This window comes from Podarcis filfolensis (genome assembly GCF_964270895.1).
Source record: "Podarcis filfolensis genome assembly, chromosome: 12".
Classification (NCBI taxonomy): domain Eukaryota; kingdom Metazoa; phylum Chordata; class Lepidosauria; order Squamata; family Lacertidae; genus Podarcis; species Podarcis filfolensis.
The window spans coordinates 21,767,127-21,791,772 of NC_139614.1; the positions used below are offsets into that span (position 1 = coordinate 21,767,127).

Genomic DNA, 24,646 nt, shown 5'->3' on the forward strand with positions numbered 1-24,646 from the left:
GAAATTTACGGCATGTAATGCCTTAAGAGAAAATATTATGAAAATGATATATAGGTGGTACATGACCCCAGTCAAGCTTGCAAAAATTTACCATCTGCCCGATAATAAATGTTGGAAATGTAAAGAAAATGAAGGTACATTTTTTCACCTTTGGTGGACCTGCCCTAAGATTAAGGCTTTCTGGGAAATGATTTATAATGAATTGAAAAAGGTATTTAAATATACCTTTGTGAAGAAACCAGAGGCCTTTCTCTTGGGCATGGTCGGCCAATTGGTGTTAAAAAAGGATAGAACTTTCTTTATGTATGCTACAACAGCAGCAAGAATACTCATCGCAAAGTATTGGAAGACGCAAGATCTACCCACTCTGGAAGAATGGCAGACGAAGTTGATTGACTTTATGGGACTGGCAGAATTGACTGGCAGAATCCGTGACCAGGGAAAAGAATCGGCAGAAGAAGAATGGAAGAAATTCAAAGACTATTTGCAAAAATACTGTAATATTAAGGAATATTGAGTGATGTTGGATTGAAATTAAGGGGTTATTAGCTGTAATGGTACAAAAGAATATGAAAAAATAGTTCTTTTTTGTATATAAGTAAAAGTATAAGTTATAATAATTTAAGAAGATGGATAGAAAATAAGGTTTTTAGCTGTAATGCTATGAGATAAGGATTTGCTGGATGAACAATTTGAACTGGAATACAAGAAGGGGAGGCATGAGGAGGTCAGGGAAATATGTTATTGAAAAATAAGTTATGAAATTTATGTGTTTTTAATATTTTTTCTTTTCAACTTTTTTCTTTTTTTCTTTGTTTGTATAAAATGGAAAACCCTAATAAATATCTTTAAAAAAAAAAAGGAGTCATGGACAGGTGACATGCCGTTGCCCAGGTTTTTAAAAAACTCTGCGCATTTATGTTTCACAGGGTGCGAAAGAAGGGCTTTGCACCTTTATACAATATGCAGGTGTGCTTGGGCCCAGGGTCTTTTGCCTCACCATCCCCACTACTGACTCCCTGTTGCTACTCAGCTGCCAAAAAAAAAAAAAGTGTCCCTGGATTCATTGAAAAAAACCTGGTAACCATAAGCTAGAAGCCAGATTGAGATGGGTCTAGGGATAATATATTTCCTACAGGATGTCTGGAATTGGCAGTGGGTTAAACCACAGAGCCTAGGACTTGCCGATCAGAAGGTCAGTGGTTCGAATCCCCATGACGGGTTGAGCTCCCGTTGCTCGGTCCCTGCTCCTGCCAACCTAGCAGTTCGAAAGCATGTCAAAGTGCAAGTAGATAAATAGGTACCACTCCGATGGGAAAGTAAACGGTGTTTCTGTGTGCTGCTTTGGTTCGCCAGAAGCGGCTTAGTCATGCTGGCCACATGACCCGGAAGCTGTACGCTGGCTCCCTCGGCCAATAAAATGAGATGAGCGCTGACTGGACCTAATGGTCAGGGGTCCCTTTACCTTTAACTTTACCCACTTCAGCACCTTGCCCACAAAGGGTACATTAACAAGTTGCAACAGGCGGTTAGCTGGAAAAGTCATCTGGGTCCAGAGAAGGGTTTTTAAGAAGCATAGAATCATAGAATTGTAGAGCTGGAAGGGACATTGAGGTTCATACAGTCGACCCCCTGCAATGCAAGAATATGTGGCTGTCCCATATGTGGATCAAACCTGCAACCTTGGCGTTATCAGCACCACGCTCTAACCAACTGAGCTATCCAGTCTCACTGCTGCCCCTGTCAAGGCAACCACAACCCCCCATCTCTCATGAAGACATTCACTACCTCCAGAGCCTCATTGATTGTCTACAGTTATCCAAGATAGGCAATGGGATGACTATACCATTGGTAGGTAAACACTTCTACAAGCACAGCTTGTGAAATTTACTCAGGCAAATGCAACTGTAAAATAGGGGGGAGAGAATGAGAGAGAGAAAGTCATTTTGGAAAGGACGATTTCTTTCTTTTGCTACACTATAGTGTAGGTACTGAATAGGTAACACAAAAGCACTGGTGCAAAGCTCCCCGACAGAAGAAGAAGAAAAGTTTGGATTTGATATCCTGTTTTATCACTACCCGAAGGAGTCTCAAAGCAGCTAACATTCTCCTTTCCCTTCCTCCCCCACAACAAACACTCTGTGAGGTGAGTGAGACTGAGAGACTTCAGAGAAGTGTGACTGGCCCAAGGTCACCCAGCAGCCGCATGTGAAGGACCGGGGACGCGAACCCAGTTCACCAGATTATGAGTCTACCGCTCTTAACCACTACACTGCACTGGCTCACAGAGATGGTGTCACCAGCGCAAAACCACTGTGCTCGATTTCCTGCCCAAGTGAGACCTCAAAATGTTCTTAAGATGCTAAGCATTGGTGTGAAGCAACTATATTTATTGAAGCCAGAGTAAGTTGCCTTCAGAATCATACTTGGCTTTCTTGCCCATCCTAAGCCATTGTTCCACTGGTATGGGGAGGATCTGAAGTCAGCAATGGAGACCACTGGATCCCCTGCCCAACTCAACATGTTGTTGTTTTTTTTTAAACTGCTAGATTTACTGCTGTGAAATTTCTTGCACTCCTTTACTAATCTCCTGAGTAGTCAGCCCAGCCAGTCTGTTCTTTCTATAGGAGCAGTGAGCTGGGAGAGAGCAGTAATCCCCCAGAGAACTGATAAATTTGGCAGTCCACAAAAATTTAACCATTAAAGTTTTCACTTGGCTCGCTCTTCCTTTGGCGTTGTACATGGAATGTCAAGGAGCCTTTCTGGAACGAGAAGCGGGTAAGTGGGAGCTAAATTATCTGGGCCACTGTGTTCTGTTCTTTTGCAATGCTTGTGTTTTATGTCCAGGCGGCTTGGTAACTGCGAAGCGTTATTTCTGAAGAAATCCCCTCAAGCTGTGATTTGAGGCTTTGGCTTTGACATGACAACCTGAAAAGCAAGCAAGTCGCTCAACAATGAAAAGTACAGTGTGGAATAACGCTGAGGGGAGGGCACAAAGGCTATGAAAAAAGGACGAAACGACATAAATTTGGGCAAAACTGAACAATAAACCTGTACTGATGTTGTGCGAACAACCCCGCAAAAGGGTGAACAATCTACATATAATAGTAGTCAAAGTATCAGGTGTCTGGTAAGCATCCCAAGGGATGAAAAGATTGTGTTACTTACTCTCTGGGCAAATCTCCAGTATTGCTGTGTGCCAACAAAAAAGTTAAGTATTCTTAGCAAAAGAACACTTCAGTTGCTGAAAACTGGAGGCAGAAGTGTAAAACGAACTTCACTTTTAGAGTTACAGGAATACCTAGGAAAGACTAATTATTGCCAAAGGCGAGGAAATATTCGTATTATTTATTTCTATTTTAATTCCAGTCTCCCTGAAACCTCAAGGTTAATTACAACATTAAAACAAAACAAAACCCAAAGTCTAATATTTCAGTCCAGAGAACTCTTGTCAGCAAAGGACCCACCACTTTCTAGAACATCCCTATTTAAGCAAAGGGAGGACCCAAATCTGTAGGAGCTTTGCTTGAGAAGTTGGTGAGGGTGTGTGTGTGAATCTATAAAAGAACAACATGAGCACAATGAAGTCATGGTCTGCAATATTTCACTGAACATTAGCGGGCTAGGTGTTCAAGAAAGGCTATGCTGGTAGGATCATAGGAAACACAAGAATCTGCACTTTCCCAAGTCAAACCAATGTCCCATCCATGTTACACCATGGGTACCCAATGCGGTGCTCTCTAGATTTGCTGGACTACTGTTCCCATTATCCTTGACCCATGCTGTTGTTTTTGTCTGTTACTATGTTACAGTTTTGCTGTGCTTTGCTTTTATATTGTTAAACCACCCTTTGATTCCAGGATGAAAGGCACCATAGAAATTTAATAAATAATAATTATAATTATAATGCTGTCAGGGGCTGAAGGCAGCTGAAGTCCAGCAAAATATGGAGGCATCTCTGGGCTATACTGACAGGTGATAGCTCTCTAGAGTTTTGCCATCTCTATGGATAGTCTACAGGGAGGAGGCTTGTACATACAAAGTATGTGCTCTACCACTGATATATTTTCTCTCCTCATAAGCACATCGGACAACTTAGACTTGCCCAGAAGTGCAAGTCAGTGTCTCATAGCCTCTATCAGCCTGGCCTGACTCCCTAAACAACACAGCAAGATTGTGGCAGTAATTAAGGGCCTTTGTTGCTCTAATGTAGGGTGGAGATCAGATAAGACGTTCTTTATGTGAGGTGCAATGACTTCTCCGTGAATCTCCCTCTCACACCAAACAAAATTCCAAAGATAGTTCCATGGGGGCCAGAAAAGGAAAAGATCTAGAGGAAAAGTCTGAACCTCAAGTGTTTTTAAAAGCAGCCCAATATGATGACACACACACCAGAGAAGAAGGTGTGAGGGAAGATCTACATCAGGAACAAGGGGGAGGAAGAAAGAGTCATATTGGGATTGGTCACCCGCTTGGACCTTGCCACCTGAGACGGTCACCTCACCTTGCCTCATGGGTGGGCCAGACCTGCCCTGAGGCCATTCAGGGACACTCCGGCAATGAGCTGCCATAAGTGTACAACTCTTCTCTTCAAGCGTTTATTGCGTATTTATTTGTCACAGCTGAATCCCACCCTGTCCCCAAGGAGCTCATGGTAATGCACATGGAGTTGCCACGCTAGTTTGTTGCAAGGATGAGGTAAATTGGAATGAGCTGGGAATGTAAGATGAAGTTCCCACATCCCTCAGGACTGGGCTGAACACTGGCAATGCAGCCTAATACTTTGGCAAAACAATAATAGTGTTGTCATGTTTTAATAAAACTCCAAAAGCATAGGGCCCCTTATAAACAAAGGCGATGGCTTGCATCTGAATGCAAGCGAAGAAACCCTTCTTGCAGAGTGTTTTAATATTCTACCTGTACACTGCCAGCTCTGTGAAATCAATATTCACGAGCAATTGTGATCTTTGTGATAAAATCTATGGACTTTTTACTGCAGCCTTTAAAGTGTTTTGAAAGGATTCACAGAGATAATAGCCCGGGGTCACTGGAGGTTCCTGAAATCATTGTTCCAGATCTTCTGGAATTATATAGAGACAGTCACAATGAATATTATTTTGACAGATCAAAATTACATGAAACTGTTCTTCTTAATTTATATAGGTTTTTAAATGAATGAATGAGTTTAAGCATTGTTCATTTAAGCCCAGACCATACATACTAACCCATTTGTAACACAAAAATCCTAAAGTAAGCCATAGCTGAGGCAGGGATTGTGAGGGCAGAGAGGATTTATAAAACGAAAAGAAACCAAGTCAAAGACCTAGTGCAAGTTAAAAAGTATGCAATCCAAGACAAGTTAGGTCAAATCCAGTCCTACCAGAAGAAATACACCAAACTATATTTTTTAAAGTCATAGTAAGGGTGGTAAACTGCAAGAAGAGGTGCTGGAATTAGGTTATGAGGCCTGGAGCTGGGGAAAAGAGAATAAGGACTTGGAAGCGGCTAGGCTGAGCGAGGCTGAGTTTACACATCTAAACCATGAACAGCAATTGTTATGAAGCATTACTGACACATGGCAGTGATGTGTGGTGTCTTTCCAATGGTGGCTGCCCCAGGGCCAGGACTGACTCACTCCTTCCCCATATGCCAAACACTAGAATCTGCTTCAGAAATGATGATCTAACTACATGGCTGCATATAGATGTTGGGGGAATAAATTATATTGTTCAGACCTCTTGGCCCTGAATGATCTTTCAGTCAGAGTCAAGTCTCCTGTATTGCATTAGCAGATTCCACTGCCGTTTCCATTGCTTTGTTTGTGTGTCGTATCGTTACCAATGTAACAATAACATGCTTTGTATTTTAATCCACAAATGCATACTTTCTGTGGCATGCATCAGTAATGTACATCCCATACGATCTTTGCAACCACAATGTTGCATTGGTTCTGCATGCATAATGGTCAAACTAGCCGGAGACTATGAAGAATGGAAGCACTCTGTTATGAGAATTAGAAGGTCTAAGATATAAAATAAATGTTCATGAATGTACCTGGCAAACACATACACAAGTATATAAACCACGCGTCTGAAATAGTACCTGAAGCCATTTTGACTCTCAAATTGACCTCCAATATTTCTCTGCAAGGAGGAAGTAAATGGGAAAAGCTTTCTAATTGTCTTTGGACTGTAGGGGCTTACACCTCCCTTTTATAATACAGTCTGTATCTGTTAAGCTGAGTACACTATCAAAATGTGTAAGAGATTCAGGAACTAAGTATTTACCATCTCAAATGAATGGCCAGACTGCCCAGAAAATGCAATCAATGACCATTATCAAGAACCCTGGCAAAGAGGATTTCTGCTGTAGACCGCCTCCTCTGCTGTTGACCACCTCTTTCTGTGATGTATGCATGATGTTTCAGGGGGGTGGTCTTGGGCTACAGGGTGGGCAATTTCAAAAGTCTATATAAGAGCTTGCACACCAATGTTCTGGGTTCCTCCTCCCTCCTGCGTGGGGGTGTGAGCACCCTGCTGCAACAGTTTAATAAAGATCAGGCTTACTAGCTGCTTTGCTTCTCAATATTCTCTGGTTGGCCTCTGTTATTTTTCTCCTACCGATAGAGAACCTACATAAGGACTCTATATGGGCTCTTGGGTACCCCATTAGGGAAAAGGAGCAGTTTTCTCTTATAACAACTCAGTCATCACATGACCCTGACAGTGAAGCGAAGAGTCCAGAAATGCACTCTAAACACACTGGAGGAAATCCGGAACTGGCTAATCAATCATCACCACCGTAGCTAAAGTAGTTTTAAAACAAAATGAACACCTAAAGCAGAGACCTTTGTTATCCAGCTGGAACAGCTTGTCAAAAATTCTCTTTTCAGAAAGTCCAGATAATGGGTGTCTATCGTATCTCACTGCTCAACAGAACAACAGAAAGATTTGCTTCAAGTGAGGGTACTATCTGGTGGCAGTCTGCTCTCCACAAGCAATCTGGCCACCATGTTCTGCACCTACAGGACTGAACCCAGGGGCAGCCCCACATAGAGCACCTTGCAGTAATCCAGCTGTGAGGTTGCATGGACAACCGTGTTTGAGCTATCCCAATCCAGGAATGACTGTAGCTGTCTTACCAGCCAAAGCTGACAAAAGGCACTCCTAGTCCAATAGAGGGACGTGGGTAGTGCTGTGGGTTAAACCACAGAGCCCAGGGCTTGCCGATCAGAAGGTCGGCGGTTTGAATCCCCGCGACGGGGTGAGCTCCCGTTGCTCGGTCCCAGCTCCTGCCAACCTAGCAGTTCGAAAGCACGTCAAAGTGCAAGTAGATAAATAGGTACCACTCTGGGGGAAGGTAAACGGCGTTTCCGTGCGCTGCTGTGGTTCGCCAGAAGCGGCTTAGTCATGCTGGCCACATGACCCGGAAGCTGTACGTCGGCTCCCTCGGCCAATAAAGCGAGATGAGTGCCACAACCCCAGAGTCATCCGCGACTGGACTTTACCTTTACCTTTAGTCCAATAGAACTGGGAGTAAAAGCTATTGAGATGATGTATAAAGCTATCAGATCATGCATTTGATAATACAGTGGTACCTCGGTTCTCAAACGTCTCCACTGACAAATGTTTTGGAACTCAAATGCCAAAAACCCGGAAGTAAATGCTTCCGTTTTCGAACGTGCCTCAGAAGTCGAACGGCTTCTGCTGCTTGTTTTTCAATTTCCTCAACTGAATTTGCAGACAACCCTTTGTGCCTCAGTTTTTGAATGTTTCAGAACTCGAACAGTCTTCTGGAATGGATTACGTTCGAGAACTGAGGTACCACTGTACTATTTATGGCTTATACAGCACTGCCAACGTTCCTGATGCCTAACAGAGTTTCATAGATAGTAGATCCCTGTCTCCAGGGAACTTACTTATCTATGCAGAAGTATGGTAAGTTTCACATTCCTCCCAGCTGAGTAGATATAGACCAGGGGTGGCCAACTCCCAAGAGACTGCGATCTACTCACAGAGTTAAAAACTGGCAGGAAAGCCCTGTTTTTTGGGGGGTTGAGCTTTTTTGCAAAGCAATAATGTTGAGGTTATTTTAGGGGAGACAAAGTTGTTGAGCTTCTTTGGGGGGAGCCAGTGATCTACCAGTGCTCTACAATACCACAGATGTCCAGTGATCTACCAGTAGATCACAATCTACCTGTTGGATGTGCCTGATATAGAATATGTATTTAAGCCAGCCTTTCTCAACCTGTGGGTCCCCAGATGTTGTTGAACTACAACTCCCATCACTCCTAGCTAGCAAGGCCAGAGCTCAGGGATAATGGGAGTTGTAGTCCAACAACATCTGGGGACCCACAGGTTGAGAACCGCTGAGAGACTTATGAGAAAGGATTTGAAGGAACAGAAAGATGCTTGTCTGGTTGACTGAAGCGCCCACTAAAGGGTATCAACTGTTGCTTCGAATGCTTGTGTGACAAGTTACTGTATTGCACCAATAAAAACAATGCAGTCTTCAGGAGTGAAGAAAGTTGAAAACACCAGCACCCCATTTCCAAATGTGTTTAGAAATCTCATTCATTGTCCTGTAACTCACCACCACCTTATGAGTGGTGATACTGTAGCCTTCAAGACACAGGAGTAGTGGATTGATGCCCATTTAAAATGAGTTTTAAATGCTCTCTTTCAGTTATCATGGATGCAAGCAACCTTATATGGGCTTTCAGGCTCTTTGGAATCAATGCTTATGGAAAGAAGCATGTAATAGCATTTTATACATTAGGGCCTCAGCACTGCAGTAATAAACGGCATCTAATTCACCCTGCCTAAAAGTTTGAAGCCATGTATGTGATTTGCACTGCAGCCATTTATGGGTATACAGTATAGGCTCTATGGAAAGTATACGTTTGTCTCAACTCCAGTGTTTGGTTCCCAGAGAAAGGAAATGCCTTATACTATAAAAAGCCCATTAGCAGCTGGGTTATTGGCTAGTTTGGCCAGAGTAGAGGATTGCACTGTTAAAGCAGAAAAGCAAAGTTAATATGCAAACACTTACCATTCAGTTTAAGTAGCAAATAGGAGCCAAATGCTCTGGGCGGCAAAGATCACTGGGGAACAGGACTTGGAAGACTGAAATAATTATTCAGTTATTATCTTGATCAAATTTCAGCACAACTAAAAATTCCCATGCAACGATCTGACTACTCCAGTGCAGCTAAAACTGGTGATGTTCTGACTCTCCCCCCCCCCCCAGATTGCATCCCCAATTGAATTCTAAGCTGTAGATTGGGGCAAGGAGGTCTGTGCTCCTCCTGGTTTTGTTGGATGTCAACTCCCATTAGACCCAGCCACCATGACCAATGGTCAGAAATTATGAGGATTGCAGTCCAGTATCTGGAGAGAAAGAGGTTCCTTAGCCCTCCTGCAGATTATTTTGAAAATCTAGCAATGTAATACTATGGATAGTTAAGGGCCATACTTTGGTCCAATCACCCTGACCTATCAAGGGAAATCCATGGGCAGCTGCAGTGCTTGGAACTGATGGGAAGGCACATCTGGAAGTGTATTTGCAGCCATATTGTGGTTTTAATTTGGACCCCATTGCACTGGTTGCATACATTTAGTTTAGGTATGGGAAGCTGCAGACTCCTCCAGATATTGGTCAGTGACAACGCCCACCATCTCTAACTACTGAACATGCTGATTAGGACTGGCGGGAGTTGGAGTCCAGAAGCATCTGAAGTGCCACAGGTTCCCCATTTCTGATTTAGATACAGCAGGGAATGACCCTTTCATACCAATGTGTGCTATTAGCAGTAGAGCAGAGCCACTTACAGCCCCTTATCTCATTGGATTTGATGGGAGTTACTTCTGAGTAAAGGTAAAGGGACCCCTGACCATTAGGTCCAGTGGTGACTGATTCTGGGGTTGTGGCGCTCATCTCGCTCTATAGGCCGAGGGAGCCGACGTACAGCTTCCGGGTCATGTGGCCAGCATGACTAAGCCGCTTCTGGCGAACCACAGCAGCGCACGGAAACGCCGTTTACCTTCCCCCAGAGTGGTACCTATTTATCTACTTGCACTTTGACGTGCTTTCGAACTGCTAGGTTGGCAGGAGCAGGGACCGAACAACGGGAGCTCACCCCGTCGCGGGGATTCAAACCGCCAACCTTCTGATCGGCAAGCCCTAGGCTCTGTGGTTTAACCCACAGTGCCACCCACGTCCCTACTTCTGAGTAGTCATGACTTAAAACAAACAAACAAAAAAACATAAATGCATGCCTTATACATCTTTAGTCAGGCATTTACTGCTTAAAAGCTCCTTCCAACTGGCAGAGCAAGTTTTTGTAGTTGAGTATTCCCGTAGGAAAAGGTACAGATAGTTATTAAAAATGTGGCTGCATCTCCCTGCTTGAGCAGGGAGTGTGTGGAATATTTGCTGCGAGTCTGGAAAACACACTTTCTTCCTGAAGAAGAGCTGAAGGTCTCGAGTGACATTCCATTCTTAAACGAAAGCAAATGATCCCATCAGAAAATACCTTATCTGCAATGCTATTCAACCAACATAAATTACAGATGGCACACAGATTACTTCCACAAGTAAGCCATAAATCTGGGGAAAGGGTGTGTGCATGTGTGTCTATGATGCTTGGCAACAAAATGTTCAAATTAGGCATTGGTGCTGAACATCGCTCTCCTTAACAGCAAATAAAGTTTTGCAGCTTAATTGCATGCTTACTCAGATGCGAGTCCAGTTGTGCTCAATGGGGCTTACTCCCCAGTAAGTGTGTTCTGGATTTTCACTCGAGTTTTCATCTTTGAACGCCGGACACATTGTATGCATTAAGTTGTTAGACATGTTTGTATTTTTGTATTAGAGCTTTTTATAGAATCTGAGTGGACATCAAACCCCAAAGCTCTCCCAAAACAGCCACAGATGTTATGCAGATGATTTTAATGCCGGTTTTAGTTTTGTAAGACACCCTGGGAATGTTTTTAGACCGAAGTGTGGGGTATAAATTCATAAAATAACAAGAACAGCACAACAGCAGCACAGTACACATATTATATGTGTGAGAGCAGCAGTCATTTGTTAAATGATTAGTAAATGTGTTCTGGTGTAACTGAACACAGTTTTTTAGTGAATGGAAGTGAAGTTGAGAAAGAGCCAACTACCGATAAAACGGGGTACTCGGAATGAGTGTGTGAGAGAGATGGGGGTGGGTGGGAGATGAACTGAAGAGCTGTTGAGGCAAATCAGTCACAAACAATCACATATGTCGACTCAGAAAAAAATCTCCACTGCTTTCAATGGGATTTAAGCCCAAGATTTCAGCCTTAGAAAGGAAGTTGTGAAGTCCAAGACCAATCCATTTGGCTGGGCTGGAAGCTCAGGGTTGTTTTTTTTTTTTGGGGGGGGGGTGTTTGGCTTTTCAGATGTTGCTGAGCTACAACTCCCAACACCTCCAGCAGGTATAGCCAAGGGACCTGTAGTTCAGAAACATCTGGAGGGGGAAATGTTCCCGGGCACCTGCACTTGATGGAAGATTAAAGTCTCTTCCCATACTCCTGATCTGTCAAAGTTCAATGAATCACATTGCTATTAGCAAGGAACTCACCTGGCAGACGAAGGTGGACTGAGCCAAGGGCCCATGTGGTACGCAGGTTGCCCACCCTGTCCCAAATGTATCACAGCTGGGAATAAAAGCATATATAATAGGATGCTAACGGACTTCATTCTTCCACTCCTTGTCCATATGGCAAGAGAGTATATTATAATCTCTGCACCCTTGCCTTCTCCTTTTTATCTGTTTTCACCACAGGTTTCCTGTTAAACGTTTGGCCAGACATTAAGATGGGAAATTAGCAGCAGCGATGTAATATGCATGGGAATGATAGGTATTGTTTTTGTGCTGTCTTTCCCAGATGGATATTCAAGATGTTTGGGACGTTTTCCTCTTGTCTTCTCTTGCATGTTGCAATTTCCCAGAAAAAAAATCTAGCAATGGCTGCATACACACTATCCTGGCCAATGTAGTTTGTTAATGGGTTGCTACGAGTTATAACTTTGTGAAGGGTTTAACTACAACCCCCAGAATTCTTTGAGGGAAAGAATGCGTTTTGAGGGTGCATTAAAAGTATAGTGTTCAGCTTTATTAGTTACAAATAAAGCCTAGCACAAATTTGTTATTAGAAGGCGACATCATCTAACAATTTACAGTGACAGGCTGCTGCACTGACACCAGGAGACCTGCTATTTGTAAGGCACCCATGTGGAGCAAGATTCAGGAGATATGATGAATACTTCAGTTGAGCTGAGGTCTCTAGGCTTCATTGTCACCCTCCAATTCCTCGAACCATCTTTACTTGTAAGACACCTCCTTCCTTTATATAAGCATTGCATCCATGGGCTTTGAAGACACTCAAACTCAGGATGAAAGGGAGAAACGTGCTAAGAGGAAAGTACTCTTGGCAAACCCTCACCATGATCAACTCCTGCCTGGAAACTTATGTCCCCACTGTGGAAGGACGTGTGGATCCAGAACTGGCCTCCACAGTCCCTTACGGACTCACTGTTAAAACCGTGTTTATGGAAGACAATATTACTCGGCTATGAGCGATCGCCAAAGAAGAAAGAAGGAGCACTCTTAGGATTTCAGTCTTTTTAATTAGTATAAAACTCTGCACCAGCCTGTAACTGATATGCAAGGAACACATATACAGGTATCATTTGTATTTTGAGAGTGAAGTGTTGCGTGCAGGGGGCAAACTTCACAAAAAAATGTCCATAGTGCGGGATGTATTATTACTAGAGCAGTCAAGTACAACAATTTCCTGTTGCCTAGAATGGGCACACAGGGGAATGTGGCTCCAGGCAGGAGCCATACTTGCTCTGGAGCTTCCTCTCCCTGTGTGTGACCAGGTAGATGGGCATGACCCTAGCTGACCAGATAAAAGGGCTGGCCATGCTGCCATCTTACTCTTTGAGTCTTGCTCTCCTGGCTCTTAGCCAGCGCATGGCTCAGCCTTCACACAGAATGGAGCTCACAAGCAGAAGGTCTGAGGTGTAGCTCAGACTTCTTTTTACTGTAACCACAAGATAAAGCCAGCCTTCAGATTACTGCTGTGAGTAAAACTTTATTCTTACTTTTAAAGAAGACTGTGTTGTGTTATTATCATTTTAAGAGGGAAATAAAAAGGAAACTTACCAGGAACAAGCCAGACTGGATTGCTTAATTAAAGGATTCTAGTGAAGCATCAACTCACTTCCAATAAGTTGCAAAGGAAACGTGCTCTGCTGTTTTCTCACTAGCGTGAGTGAGGAGGGATAATATCAAAACAATCTATCCTCTCCCATCTTCCTTAACATTCCCACACATAGGAATGTAACAATATATACCAGGCACCAGAAAAGGGGGGGGGGGAGAGAGAGAGCTTTATTTCATAGCAGTTAGGAAGGCCAGTGCTGTGTCTACAGATTTAGAATTCTGTTATTTTAAACAAGTGTGTCATGTGGTCAATGGATAAACCATTTATTTTGTTTGGAGAAATGGGATTCACGAGCTCTTGGGTGCACTGTTTGGTATCCAGATCACTACATCACAGCTCAGTTTGGGTAACTGGAGATCCTATGAGAGGTGGGTTAGGCTGATTCCAGGGCCAGCCCTACCATTAGGAAGACGGGAGCCAACTGCCTCAGGAGGCAGATAGTAGGCAGCTGCCTGGCTGTTTCTCCTGAGCATCTCTAGTAGCTGTGTGTGCCTTGCTTGCTGGTCTCAGGTGTACTGGAGAACGCCCCCTGTATTGAAGAAAAACTCATCTGCCAATCCTTGCAGCTTCTGTAGATGGAATTGGAGGTGGGGATGTCTCATCCTGATCTGACATCCTATACCCAGGGGAGGGGGAGCCTATGGCCCTTCATATGATCTGGGACTACATCTCCCTCATCCTTCTCCATTGGTCACGCCAGCTGGCTCTGATGGGAGCTGTAGTAGCGCAGCCACATGTGGAGGGCTCATCATACTGGCTCAGCAAAGCGATCCCTTTTGCTCCAGATATACTGTGGCGGCTGCAAATCCTAGCAAGCCTCTTTTCACAGAAGACCCGTTTCGTTTTACCTTCCAGCCAGAGAGGTGCTGCAGCGGGTGGAGGACAGCAGCAAGGCGATTCAGCCGTCGGTGTCAATAGGCCCTAATCTGCGGTAAACCGTGACTATTGCTCTTGGCAGGCCGCTGCTCCGTGCAGAGAAGGGGCGAGTGGGAGGGACTTGGCTGGCAAGCTGCGCAAATTGAAACCATCCAGCGCTTTATCTGCAGCCCACGTGCTCCGATCTCGCTTCCCCTCCTGCCCAGACCGCCAAGTTTCTCCTGCGGAGTCCCCCCCCCCACTTTGCACCCCCTCCTCCTGCTGCTGCTGCTTGGCTGCGCCTCGGCACCCCCCTTCCCCTCGCCTTCTGCATGCACACACTGACTCCGGCGCGCTGCCCTGGTCCGACGGCCTCCCTCCTTCTGTCCTTTCGGCTGCAGCAGCCTCCCCTCCACCTCCTCACCCCCCCCTCTTTGCAGCCGCTCTTCCCGCGCGTCCCCGAGGGCCAAGGGTGGGAAGTGCGAGTTTCCGCTCCTCCGCTTGTCTGTCCCCGGCCGCAGAGCAGCCCAGGCAGCGGCAGCGGCAGGAAGCTCGCCGGGAGACGCAGCGCCGCCGACGGCTCTCTCCCGCCTAACCCTGCGCGGCGGCGGCGGCGGCTGCTGCAGGGAAGTGGCGATCGCCGTCTCCAGCGGCGGGAAGCCGTCGGTTGACTAGGCGAAGGGGGTCTCTCCGTCCCCTCCTCGGCAGCGGGTTCGAGAGGCGCGCCCCCGACGCCAGAGGAGGAGCCCGGCCGGCAGCCGCCGCGCAAGAGAGAGCAAGCGGGCGAGAGGAGAGGGTGGGATGCCGGAGAGACGCCGAGGGATCGGGGGAAGCTGCCGCTCGCCGCCCGCCCTCGCGGGATGGAGCCGCCGCGCCCGCGCCGTCTGATGCCGCTCCTCCTCCTCTGCTGCTCCTTGGCTCTGCTGCCTCCCGCCGCGCAGCCCGTGTGCCCGGAGCCATGCGACTGCCAGCAGCAGCAGCACGTCCTGTGCACCAACCGGGGGCTGCGGGCCGTGCCCAAAGCCGTCGAGCCGCAGGACATCCTCACCTACAGCCTGGGCGGCAACTTCATCGCCAACATCTCCGCTTTCGACTTCCACCGCCTGACGGCGCTGCAGCGCCTCGACTTGCAGTACAACCGCATCCGCGCGCTCCACCCGAAGGCCTTCGAGCGCCTGGCGCGCCTGGAGGAGCTCTACCTGGGGAACAACCTCCTGACGGCCCTGGCGCCCGGCACCCTGCGCCCCCTGGCCAAGCTGCGCATTCTCTACGCCAATGCCAACGAGATTAGCTCCCTGAGCGCCGCTTCCTTCGCCGGGCTGGGCAGCCTGGTCAAGCTGCGGCTGGACGGCAACGCCTTGGGCTCGCTGGGAGATGCCACGTTCTCGGGGATGTCCAACCTGCTCTATTTGCACCTGGAAGCCAACCGCATCCGCTGGCTGAGTCGCAACGCCTTTGCCGGCCTGGGGAAGCTGCGCTTCCTGGACCTGTCGGGGAACCAGCAGAGCCTGCTACGCCACCCCGACATCTTCCGGCCGATGCGTTTGCTCAGCACCCTCCTCCTCTCGGGCAACAGCCTGCAGCAGCTGGGGAAAGGGCTCTTCCAACACCTGCCCAACTTGGCCAAGCTGTCCTTGAGCGGCAACCGCCTGGCTTGGTTGGCGCCGGAAGCCTTCGCCGGCCTGGGGGCCCTCAAGGAGCTGCGGTTGGATGGGAACGTTCTGAGCCAGCTGCCTGCGCCGCTGCTGCAGCCACTGCGCAGCCTGGAGGTGCTGGACCTGAGCCACAACGCCCTGGCCGCTCTCCCGCCGGGTGCCTTCGCTCAGCTGCACAAGCTGCGGGAGCTCAGCTTGCAGGACAACGCCTTGACTACGGTGCCCGGTGACCTCTTTGCCTCCAGCCCCGTGCTCTACCGCTTGGAGCTGGATGGAAATCCCTGGAGCTGCGACTGCCGCCTGCGAGGCCTGAAGCACTGGCTGGGCTCCTGGCATGCGCAGGGCCGGCTCCTCACAGTGTTTGTGCAGTGCCGGCAGCCGCGGGCCCTGGCAGGGAAATACCTCGATTACCTGGAGGACTCCCAGCTCTCAACGGCTCTCAACGGCTCCTCTTGCCCTGACGTGGTGACCTCTCCTGCCCCGCTTGCTAGGGGCAACAGCAGCTCGGGCCTGGGCCTAGTGCAGGAGAAGGTCGGCTCCTTGCCCTCTGCCTCGACCATGCAGCTGCTGGGCTCTCAGAAGATCTTGGCGTCTGGAAGAGAGAGCTGGGCAGCTGAGACAGGCCCCACAACCTCAACGCCCGGCTTGCACCTCAACACCAGGCCGCCTTCCCTACCTGGAGCTGCTTGGCCCAGGCGGGCAGGCAAATACCACTCAGTCTCGTCCGGCATCCCTCCGTTGGTCACCGACCCCTGTGATTTCAACAAGCTGTTCCTCTACAACCTGTCGGTGGAGGCGGTCGGCTCTGGCACGGTGACGGTGCGCTGGGGGGTCCGCCCGCACCGTAGCCCCCGCCTGCTCGGCCCTGTGCGCTTCAGAGTCCTCTTCGACCGCTTCGGGGCCGCCACCAAGTTCCAGCGGTTTGTTTACCTCCCCGAGTGGAGCGAGCCTGTGGCTACTCTGCAGGAGCTGCGCCCCGACACCCCTTACCTGGTCTGCGTGGAGGGCGTGATCGGGGGCCGCGTCTGCCCGGTGGCGCCGAGGGACCATTGCGCGGGGCTGGTCACCCTGCCCGAAGAAGGTGCGGGAGCTTCCGCCGCCGTGGCGGGCAGATCCCAAAACCTGGACCATCAACTCCTCACCCTGGTGCTGCTGGCGGTCAATGCGTTGCTGCTCTTCCTGGCCCTGGCGGCCTGGGCTTCCCGCCTGGTGCGGAAGAAGGTGCTGGGGTGCCGGCGGCGGAAGGCAGCGTCGCCCGTGCACGTCCGGCAGATGTATTCGACCCGCCGGCCCCTGCGCTCCATGGGGACGGGCGTCTCCGCCGACTTTTCCGGCTTCCAGTCCCACCGCCCACCCCGAAGTGCGGTCTGTGCCTTGAGCGAGGCTGACCTCATTGAGTTCCCGTGCGAGCGCTTCATCGACAGTGGCGCCGGAGGGAACAGCAGCGCCCGGCGTGGAGAGGATCACCTGCTGCAGAGGTTTGCAGACTAGAGGCGTGGACGGAACAAAAGCTGTGGCTTCCGTCGCCGCCCTGTTATGCCGGAGTCAAGTGCCCAGCATTGAGATTTGGCAAGGTCTGCTGGGAATGGCAGCCTTTGGTTGTACTTAGGCCTTCTGCTGTGCAAAAATGGCGGCTCATCAGATGAATGTTGGATGGTTCTAGGATAGGGTATGCTGGAAAAACAGTAGCAGCAAAGGGGTTGCCCATTTCTCATTTGGGGACCAACCCTAGTTAAAGCGGGATTCTACCACTGTTCTCTTGAAATTACCACTATACTGTAGCTGAAGGGGTACTGGTTCCTCTTCATGGGCAACTATCAACTTGGTGATGTGGGTTTTATGGTTATCCAATCATCAGTTTCCACACTGAGATGGTCTATTGTTGTTTTCTAAATAACTATTCTGTAATCGTCTCTAACCTGTGGATATAATTCTTTAGCTAATCCTAATTACTGTTGGCCAAGAAATGAACAGAGATACTAGGAATGAAACAGAAGATGGAGAATGTAACCCTATACAAGTGTTCAGAGCTCAGGTGGATTGTGTGCCTTATAGTTGCTCCGTATTTGCACCATTTTACGTGCCCGGTACATCACTTAATGCAAATCCCAGGTCTCCTCTTTCACAGGACTAGGGTCCTGTTACTTCCGCATATGAACTGTCTTACATATGAGAACTCCGCATACAGCTTAAATCCCCCTTACCCACTAGAATGGTCAAACCAAATGCTCGTCCAGTGTGGCATGTGGCCAGCCAGTGTGGCATGAACACAACAGCCGTCTTCTGCTTGCCTACTCGAATTAGTATTTAGAGCGGGGTTTCCTAAACTTGGGTCTCCAGCTGTTTTTGGACTACACCTCCCATCATCCCTCACTAGCAGGACCAGTGGTCAGGGATGATGGGAATTGTAGTCCAAGGCAACTCAAGTTTGGGAAATTCTTGATTTAGAGGCATGCTACCTCTCCAAACTTTATAGCCTTACTTTCCATTGAATTTGTTTAATCCCCAGTTTTTGCTGGCGGCCATCTGTACAACTTGTGGCAGGGAGTTCCATAGTTTATGCGCTGCTCGAAGAAGAGCTTCCTTTTGTCTGTCCTCATCTCACACCCTTCAGCTTCGTTGGATGTTCCCATGTACTCACGTTAATGACAAGGAGGAAAGCCTCCTACCTGCTTTCTCCATGTGGTGGATACTTCTTATTTTCTTCTGCCATATCCCACCTCACCTTTTCTCCAAACTGAAAAGGTTGAAGCATTTGTAACCTTCCCTTATGGAGGAGTTGCGCCAGCTCCGTTTACACCACCTAAATGTACAGAGCCTACGCATGGTGCTTCTGCCACTGCTGGGTATACGCTGGCACTGCCATGCACTTGTTGCAAGCACACACATGCCAGGGAAATGTCTAACCCATCCCTAAGTCCGTACAGTGCTTGATTTGCAGACCGTTTGAATCAATGACGTTTCAGACACTGACCTCCTTGATCTTTGCACCAGCCTCTATTGAAAATGAGCCAGGCTTGCTTCTGTTTTGAGTAATGTGAAGGCAGATTACTGCTACGACATGGGGATTGGTGTTCATAGGTGTCCAAACTTGAACACTAGACTTTTAACTCTAGTCAACGTTTTGAGCCCCAGTCTTTGACTCAAACCCTTTCCCTCCACAAGTGGTGCCTTGGAGACAAACCTTAACATGCAAGTAATTGGAAGAAACTAGAACAGTGTTTTTTTTTTTTTTTAATAGCCAGAGCCTTTTTTTAATTAGCTCAAATCAACGTGAGCTGATTTAATGTGTGTTTATATATAAAGTATGCAAACATGTTGGTTTTGCTAGGCTAAATTGCCGATACCACTAGGGGAAAACTAACCCAAGTTTGTTATGATTTGTTTAGAATGGGTTATTTTTACAATGGTCTTGAATAAATACTTTTTGGTACTTCTACAGCTTAGCATGTTTTTCTTGTACAAGCTGCTGCGACTATTGCTAGGGAGTGAAATGCAGAGATTTGTAATGAAGAGTGGATCTGAAGGAATCTGATTGGTAAATAGGTAACATGGTTGAATGAATGTTTGACCTCTGAAAAATAACACTCGACATAGTTCAGACATCTGAAACGGTTTGGTTTTTTTTAAGGAAAAAAAGAAAGAAATTCAGGCAGTTCAATGGGTCATAAATAAATTGCTCTTCAGTGTTTTCCTCCCTAATGTGACTCTCACTAGAAGTTTTATTCAGTTGGGCAACTTTTCATTAGCACTAACAAAAATAATGGGGGCAAGCTTTGGAGTTCTCCAGGACTCCTCATTAGGCAAACGAAGGAATGGAGGAAATGGGGGCCTGACTCAAGGTACAAAAATTAGCCTGGGTGTTGTAGCCATGAGATCAGCTTGTAGCCTCAGTTGTAAGATGGAGACTGCAGACAGAATAAATCCTTCTCATGTGCTACAGGTATCAGGTTACACACCTAGAATTCTGGGGTAAAGAAACAATGCTTGCTCCCAAATTATGAGAAATTAAAGTTAGGACATTTCAGGTTATAGATCCCCCCCCCACCTCTGCTAATCTATAAGCTATTTTTAAAAATTATATATAAATATTGTCTTCAATGTTGCCTGATAATAAAGTTATGATGACAAGTCAAGACTTTAAATTTTTCAGAAACGAGGAGTTGCCATTGCTTTTTTTTAAAAAAATCCTCATCTTGCTCTCTTCTGTGTAACAACTTGCCTGTTGAAGAGTTTGGAAGAAATCAGAAGTTTGCTGCAATTTTGTGACACACTGGTACCTTGGGTTAAGAACTTAATTCGTTCCGGAGGTCCGTTCTTAACCTGAAACTGTTCTTAACCTGAAGTACCACTTTAGCTAATGGGGCCTCCTTCTGCCGCCACGCTGCTGCTGCATGATTTTCGTTCTCATCCTGAGGCAAAGTTCTTAACCCGAGGTACTATTTCTGGGTTGGCGGAGTCTGTAACCTGAAGCGTATGTAACCCGAAGTACGAGTGTATTTTGGTTGGTCCTAATAAAGTTATTAGGGGATGTGGGTGGCGCTGTGGTCTAAACCACAGAGCCTCTTGGGCTTGCCAATCAGAAGGTCGGCAGTTTGAATCCCCGCGATGGGGTGAGCTCCCGTTGCTCGGTCCCTGCTCCTGCCAACCTAGCAGTTCAAAACCACGTCAAGGTGCATGTAGATAAATAGGTACCACTCCGTCAGGAAGGTAAACGGTGTTTCCATGCACCGCTCTGGTTTGCCAGAAGCGGCTTAGTCATGCTGGCCACATGACCCAGAAGCTGTACGCTGGCTCCCTCGGCCAATAAAGCGAGATGAGCGCCGCAACCCCAGAGTCGGCTATGACTGGACCTAACGGTCAGGGGTCCCTTTACCTTAATAAAGTTATTACCCAACTGTGGCTTTTAGAAGGTGGTTCCCCCCCTCTATGGACGAACACCTTTGCTTTTGACAAATTTTATACATATTTTCACATAAAATCTCTATATTATGTCTGTGTTTCTCAGTGATTTTAGAAATTTCTCAGCTGGTTGAGCTGCGATGCCTTCAAATGGTAGTTCTCAATTTGGGTCATAAACCACTGAGAAGTTATCTTTGTGCAGAAGTAAATGGGAAATCTGTCACTTTTGCCCTGTTGTGCAATCCGATTTATTTTAGTCTGACCTGCGTAGGGGCTCCTCTTAATGAATGATGCCTGTGGATATTACTTTTACGAGGGAATTAAACTGTTACAGAGAAAGTCTTCATGCGATGTCAGAACAACGCTGTTTTACTTCTTACACAAATATTCCTCTTGAGTGTAGCCTGGGAAAACACTGATCAGATTTCTTTACAGACTGCATGGTTCTTAAATCTGCGATCCTTTTATTCTTTGATATTCCATATTCTTTAACATTTGCTTGATAAGTGTATGCCTGATGAGTAAGGAGAAGAGTCAAGTGCTAATGACATCACCATGTTTTCCCTTGCTTGTTCTAGATTTTTCCGTTCCAGGAAGGAAGGGGAGTAGAGCATCTGCCTTGCATGCAGAATGTCCCAGCTTCAGTTCCTGACATAGAATCTTAGAATTGTGGAGTTGGACGGGGGTCCTAAGGTTCATCTAAGTCCAACCCCCTCAAATCCAGGAATCCTGCATTCCAGGTAGGGCTGGGAGAGACTCCTGTCTGAGGTCCAGCTCTGAGGGCCTTCTGGCGGTTCCCTCCCTGCGAGAAGTGAGGTTACAGGGAACCAGGAAGAGGGTCTTCTCAGTGGTGGCGCCCGCCTTGCAGAGCACCCTCCCACCAGATGTCAAGGAAATAAACAACTATCTGACCTTTAGAAGACACCTGAAGGCAGCTGTGTTTAGGGAAGTTTTTAATATTTGAAATTTTATTCTGTTTAATATTCTGTTGGGAGCCGCCCAGAGTGGCTGGGGAAACTCAGCCAGATGGGCGAGCTATAATCAATATTATTATTATTATTATCATCATCATCATCATCATCATCATCATCATCATTATTTTGAGAGTTGCTTCCCCTCTGGGCACACAATACCCAGCTAGAAAGTACAGTCTTATGACCCAGTATAATCCTACGCTGGTTGTTTTTCTCACGTTACATTAAAAACCCAATTGACCCTGCAATCCTGAACCCACTTACTTTGGGAGTGAACCCCACTGAATCCAGTGGGACCCACTGCTGAGTAGATACGGTTAGGATTGCAGCCTTAGCCTTCTCCTGTATCCTTAGCTCTACATCTGAAAATTGTTAATATGTCCAGAGAGCAGAAGAGAATTTAAGGTTGTGTTCCTGTGCACACTTTCAGAACAGCTAGTGTGGTGTAGTGGTTAGAGTGTCAGTCTGGGACCTGGGAGACCAGGGTTCAAATCCCCCCAGAGCCTTGAAACTCACTGGGGTGTCCATGGGCCAGTCACTGCCTCTCAGCCTAACCTACCTCTCAGGGTTGTTGTGGGGATTAAAAAGATATTTATTGGAGTTTTACAAAGACATGAATTTAAAAGATCATATAAAAAGAAAGAAATACAATAAAAGAAACATAGAAAAATACATAAAATAAGAAAAGGAAAATAAAAACAAATCCATTTTTGTAACCCTAACTCGTTATCTTATTCCTTGGCCTCCTCACACCTCCCCTTTTTGTATTCCCATTTAAATAATCAAATCAGCAAATCCTTACCCTCTTTCGTTTATCTTAACTCTATATCTTAACATATTATAACTCTATATTTTCATCCATTTATCAATTCATTTTTGCATATTCTTATTAACTTTGTTGCTAATGCCACTTATTTTCAATCCAACATCATTTTAACATTCATTAATTTTACAGTGTTTCTGAAGATAGTCTTTAAATTTCTTCCAGTCTTCTTCCACCAACTCTTCTCCCAGGTCACGGATTCTGCCAGTCATTTCCGCCAATTCCATATAATCCATCACCTTGTTGTGGGGATTAAATGGGGTGAGGGAGAACGATGTATCAATCAATTAATCAATAGATAGATAGATAGATAGACAGATAGATAGATAGATAGATAGATAGATAGATAGAAGTAAGCTCCTCTGAACACTGCCACCATAAAATCTATCTGAAAATGTACGCTCTAGCCAATGTAGGTTTCACACCTGCATTACAAGACTGATTTAAGTACCAATGGGTTTAATAAGCCCCCCCCGTGGAAAAACACGCTTTGTTACCAAACTCATCTGGGTGATGTGCCGCGTGACCCCCCAAGGCGTCTCTCCTTCAGATGTATCCATTAGGAAGTTAGGACTTTGGGAAGGGTGTGTGTGTGATAAGTCATTTCCCCCCTGCTAATTGACAGGATGTTGTGGAATTATAAGCGCTGCGTAGCAGTAAACAAGGCCTTATATTGGCGGCACTAAAACAGTAGATGCTGCCACCGCTGCGAATTCGCAATGGGAAATGGGGAGAGAACGGAATGTCAGTGGAGGGGGAGGCCGGTTTTTTGGCAAACTGGGAAAGTCTGAAGCCCCTGCTATGTGCATAGCAATGAGCTCAGGCTCACAACAGATGTGCACGACACACAGAATTCCATTCCATCCGTGTAATGTGGGAATCAGCCACTGGAAAGAACAGCCATCATTCTGACAGGGCTTCCAGGAAGCAGTGTTCACCAGGCCCAAATGACATAAAACGCTATGCAGTATTAGCATTAATGCTAAAGTGTTTTTTGCAGCATGCTTACACAATGAAGAGATAGGGCCCCATTCCCTTTACTTCTGCTGTTCAGTGGTGATGAGTACCGCTTATGCATCCAAAATGATCCTGTCCAAGAGGGAGCTGTCAGTAGGCTTTGTGAAACTGCAAAGTTTGGACAAACAGAATAAGAATATGTATCTATCAGCGGGTGGTGCTGTGGGAACGCAGGTGACGCTGTGGTCTAAACCACTGAGCCTCGGGCTTGCCGATCAGAAGGTTGGCAGTTCGAATCCCTGCGATGGGGTGAGCTCCCGTTGCTCGGTCCCTCCTCCTGCACGTTCAAAAGCACGTCAAAGTGCAAGTAGATAAATAGGTACCGCTCTGGTGGGAAGGTAAACGGTGTTTCTGTGTGCTGCTCTGGTTCGCCAGAAGTGGCTTAGTCATGCTGGCCACATGACCTGGAAGCAGTAAAGCGAGATGAGCGCCACAACCCCAGAGTCGTTCGCGACTGGACCTAGCAGTCAGGGGTCCCTTTACCTTTATCTATCTATCTATCATTATCTATCTGTCTATCTATTAACAAACCCTCAGGGAAATTGCAAGTTTGAGAAACCGCAGAAGCAAAAATATCTTCCTGGAACTTAGAGCGGGGGATTAAAACACAACAACCCAAAACAGTGTAATATGGACTGAGCATGTTCAGAGGCCGCAGAATGCTTTGTGTCTGTTAGAGGAGGGGAGAAAAATAGAAAATGGGTGGGGGAGGGAATGGGGTGGAATATTTTGAATGATGGCATGACTAGCTGACGCTCATACTGCAACATTTGGTTGCAGACCCCACTTGTTCTCTCAGTATTAATGCGAACCAGTTCTCATAATGCCCTTCAACTTGTCTTTCATGCTCGCAGTCAATTAATACACGGTCTCAGTTTATTAAAATGCTAATTTTGGGAGTGCTGTTTAAATGTGTGCTCACGGCTGGAGCGGACATGCTAATCCATAATCTTGCTAAAAGCACTTCGATGTAGAATTGTTAAGGTTCACCCATTGCACAATCCCTGCCATTTTATTCTTGGCAAACTTAGCATTACAGTATTTCTTGCAAGTATTTAGGGCTGAACTGGAAAATTTACAATTACAATTTATTTATTTACGGCTATTAGCCCATAAAGGAACTGGAAAAGGACTCCTACCTCCCCAACTTTACCA

General features: G+C 46.6%; 1 protein-coding gene across 1 annotated transcript; it reads left to right on the forward strand.

The window, feature by feature from the left end:
- Positions 1-13,821: 13,821 nt before the first annotated feature.
- Positions 13,822-19,214, forward strand: TRIL (TLR4 interactor with leucine rich repeats). The gene has a single exon (XM_083577506.1). It carries the CDS (start codon positions 14,981-14,983, stop codon positions 17,264-17,266), a length of 2,286 nt encoding a protein of 761 aa, XP_083433632.1. The 5' UTR covers positions 13,822-14,980; the 3' UTR covers positions 17,267-19,214.
- The last annotated feature ends 5,432 nt before the right edge of the window (positions 19,215-24,646 follow it).

Bases quoted from the DNA above. Each gene is read 5' to 3' on its own strand.
- TRIL (XM_083577506.1), top strand. From the start codon at position 14,981: ATGGAGCCGCCGCGCCCGCGCCGTCTGATGCCGCTCCTCCTCCTCTGC.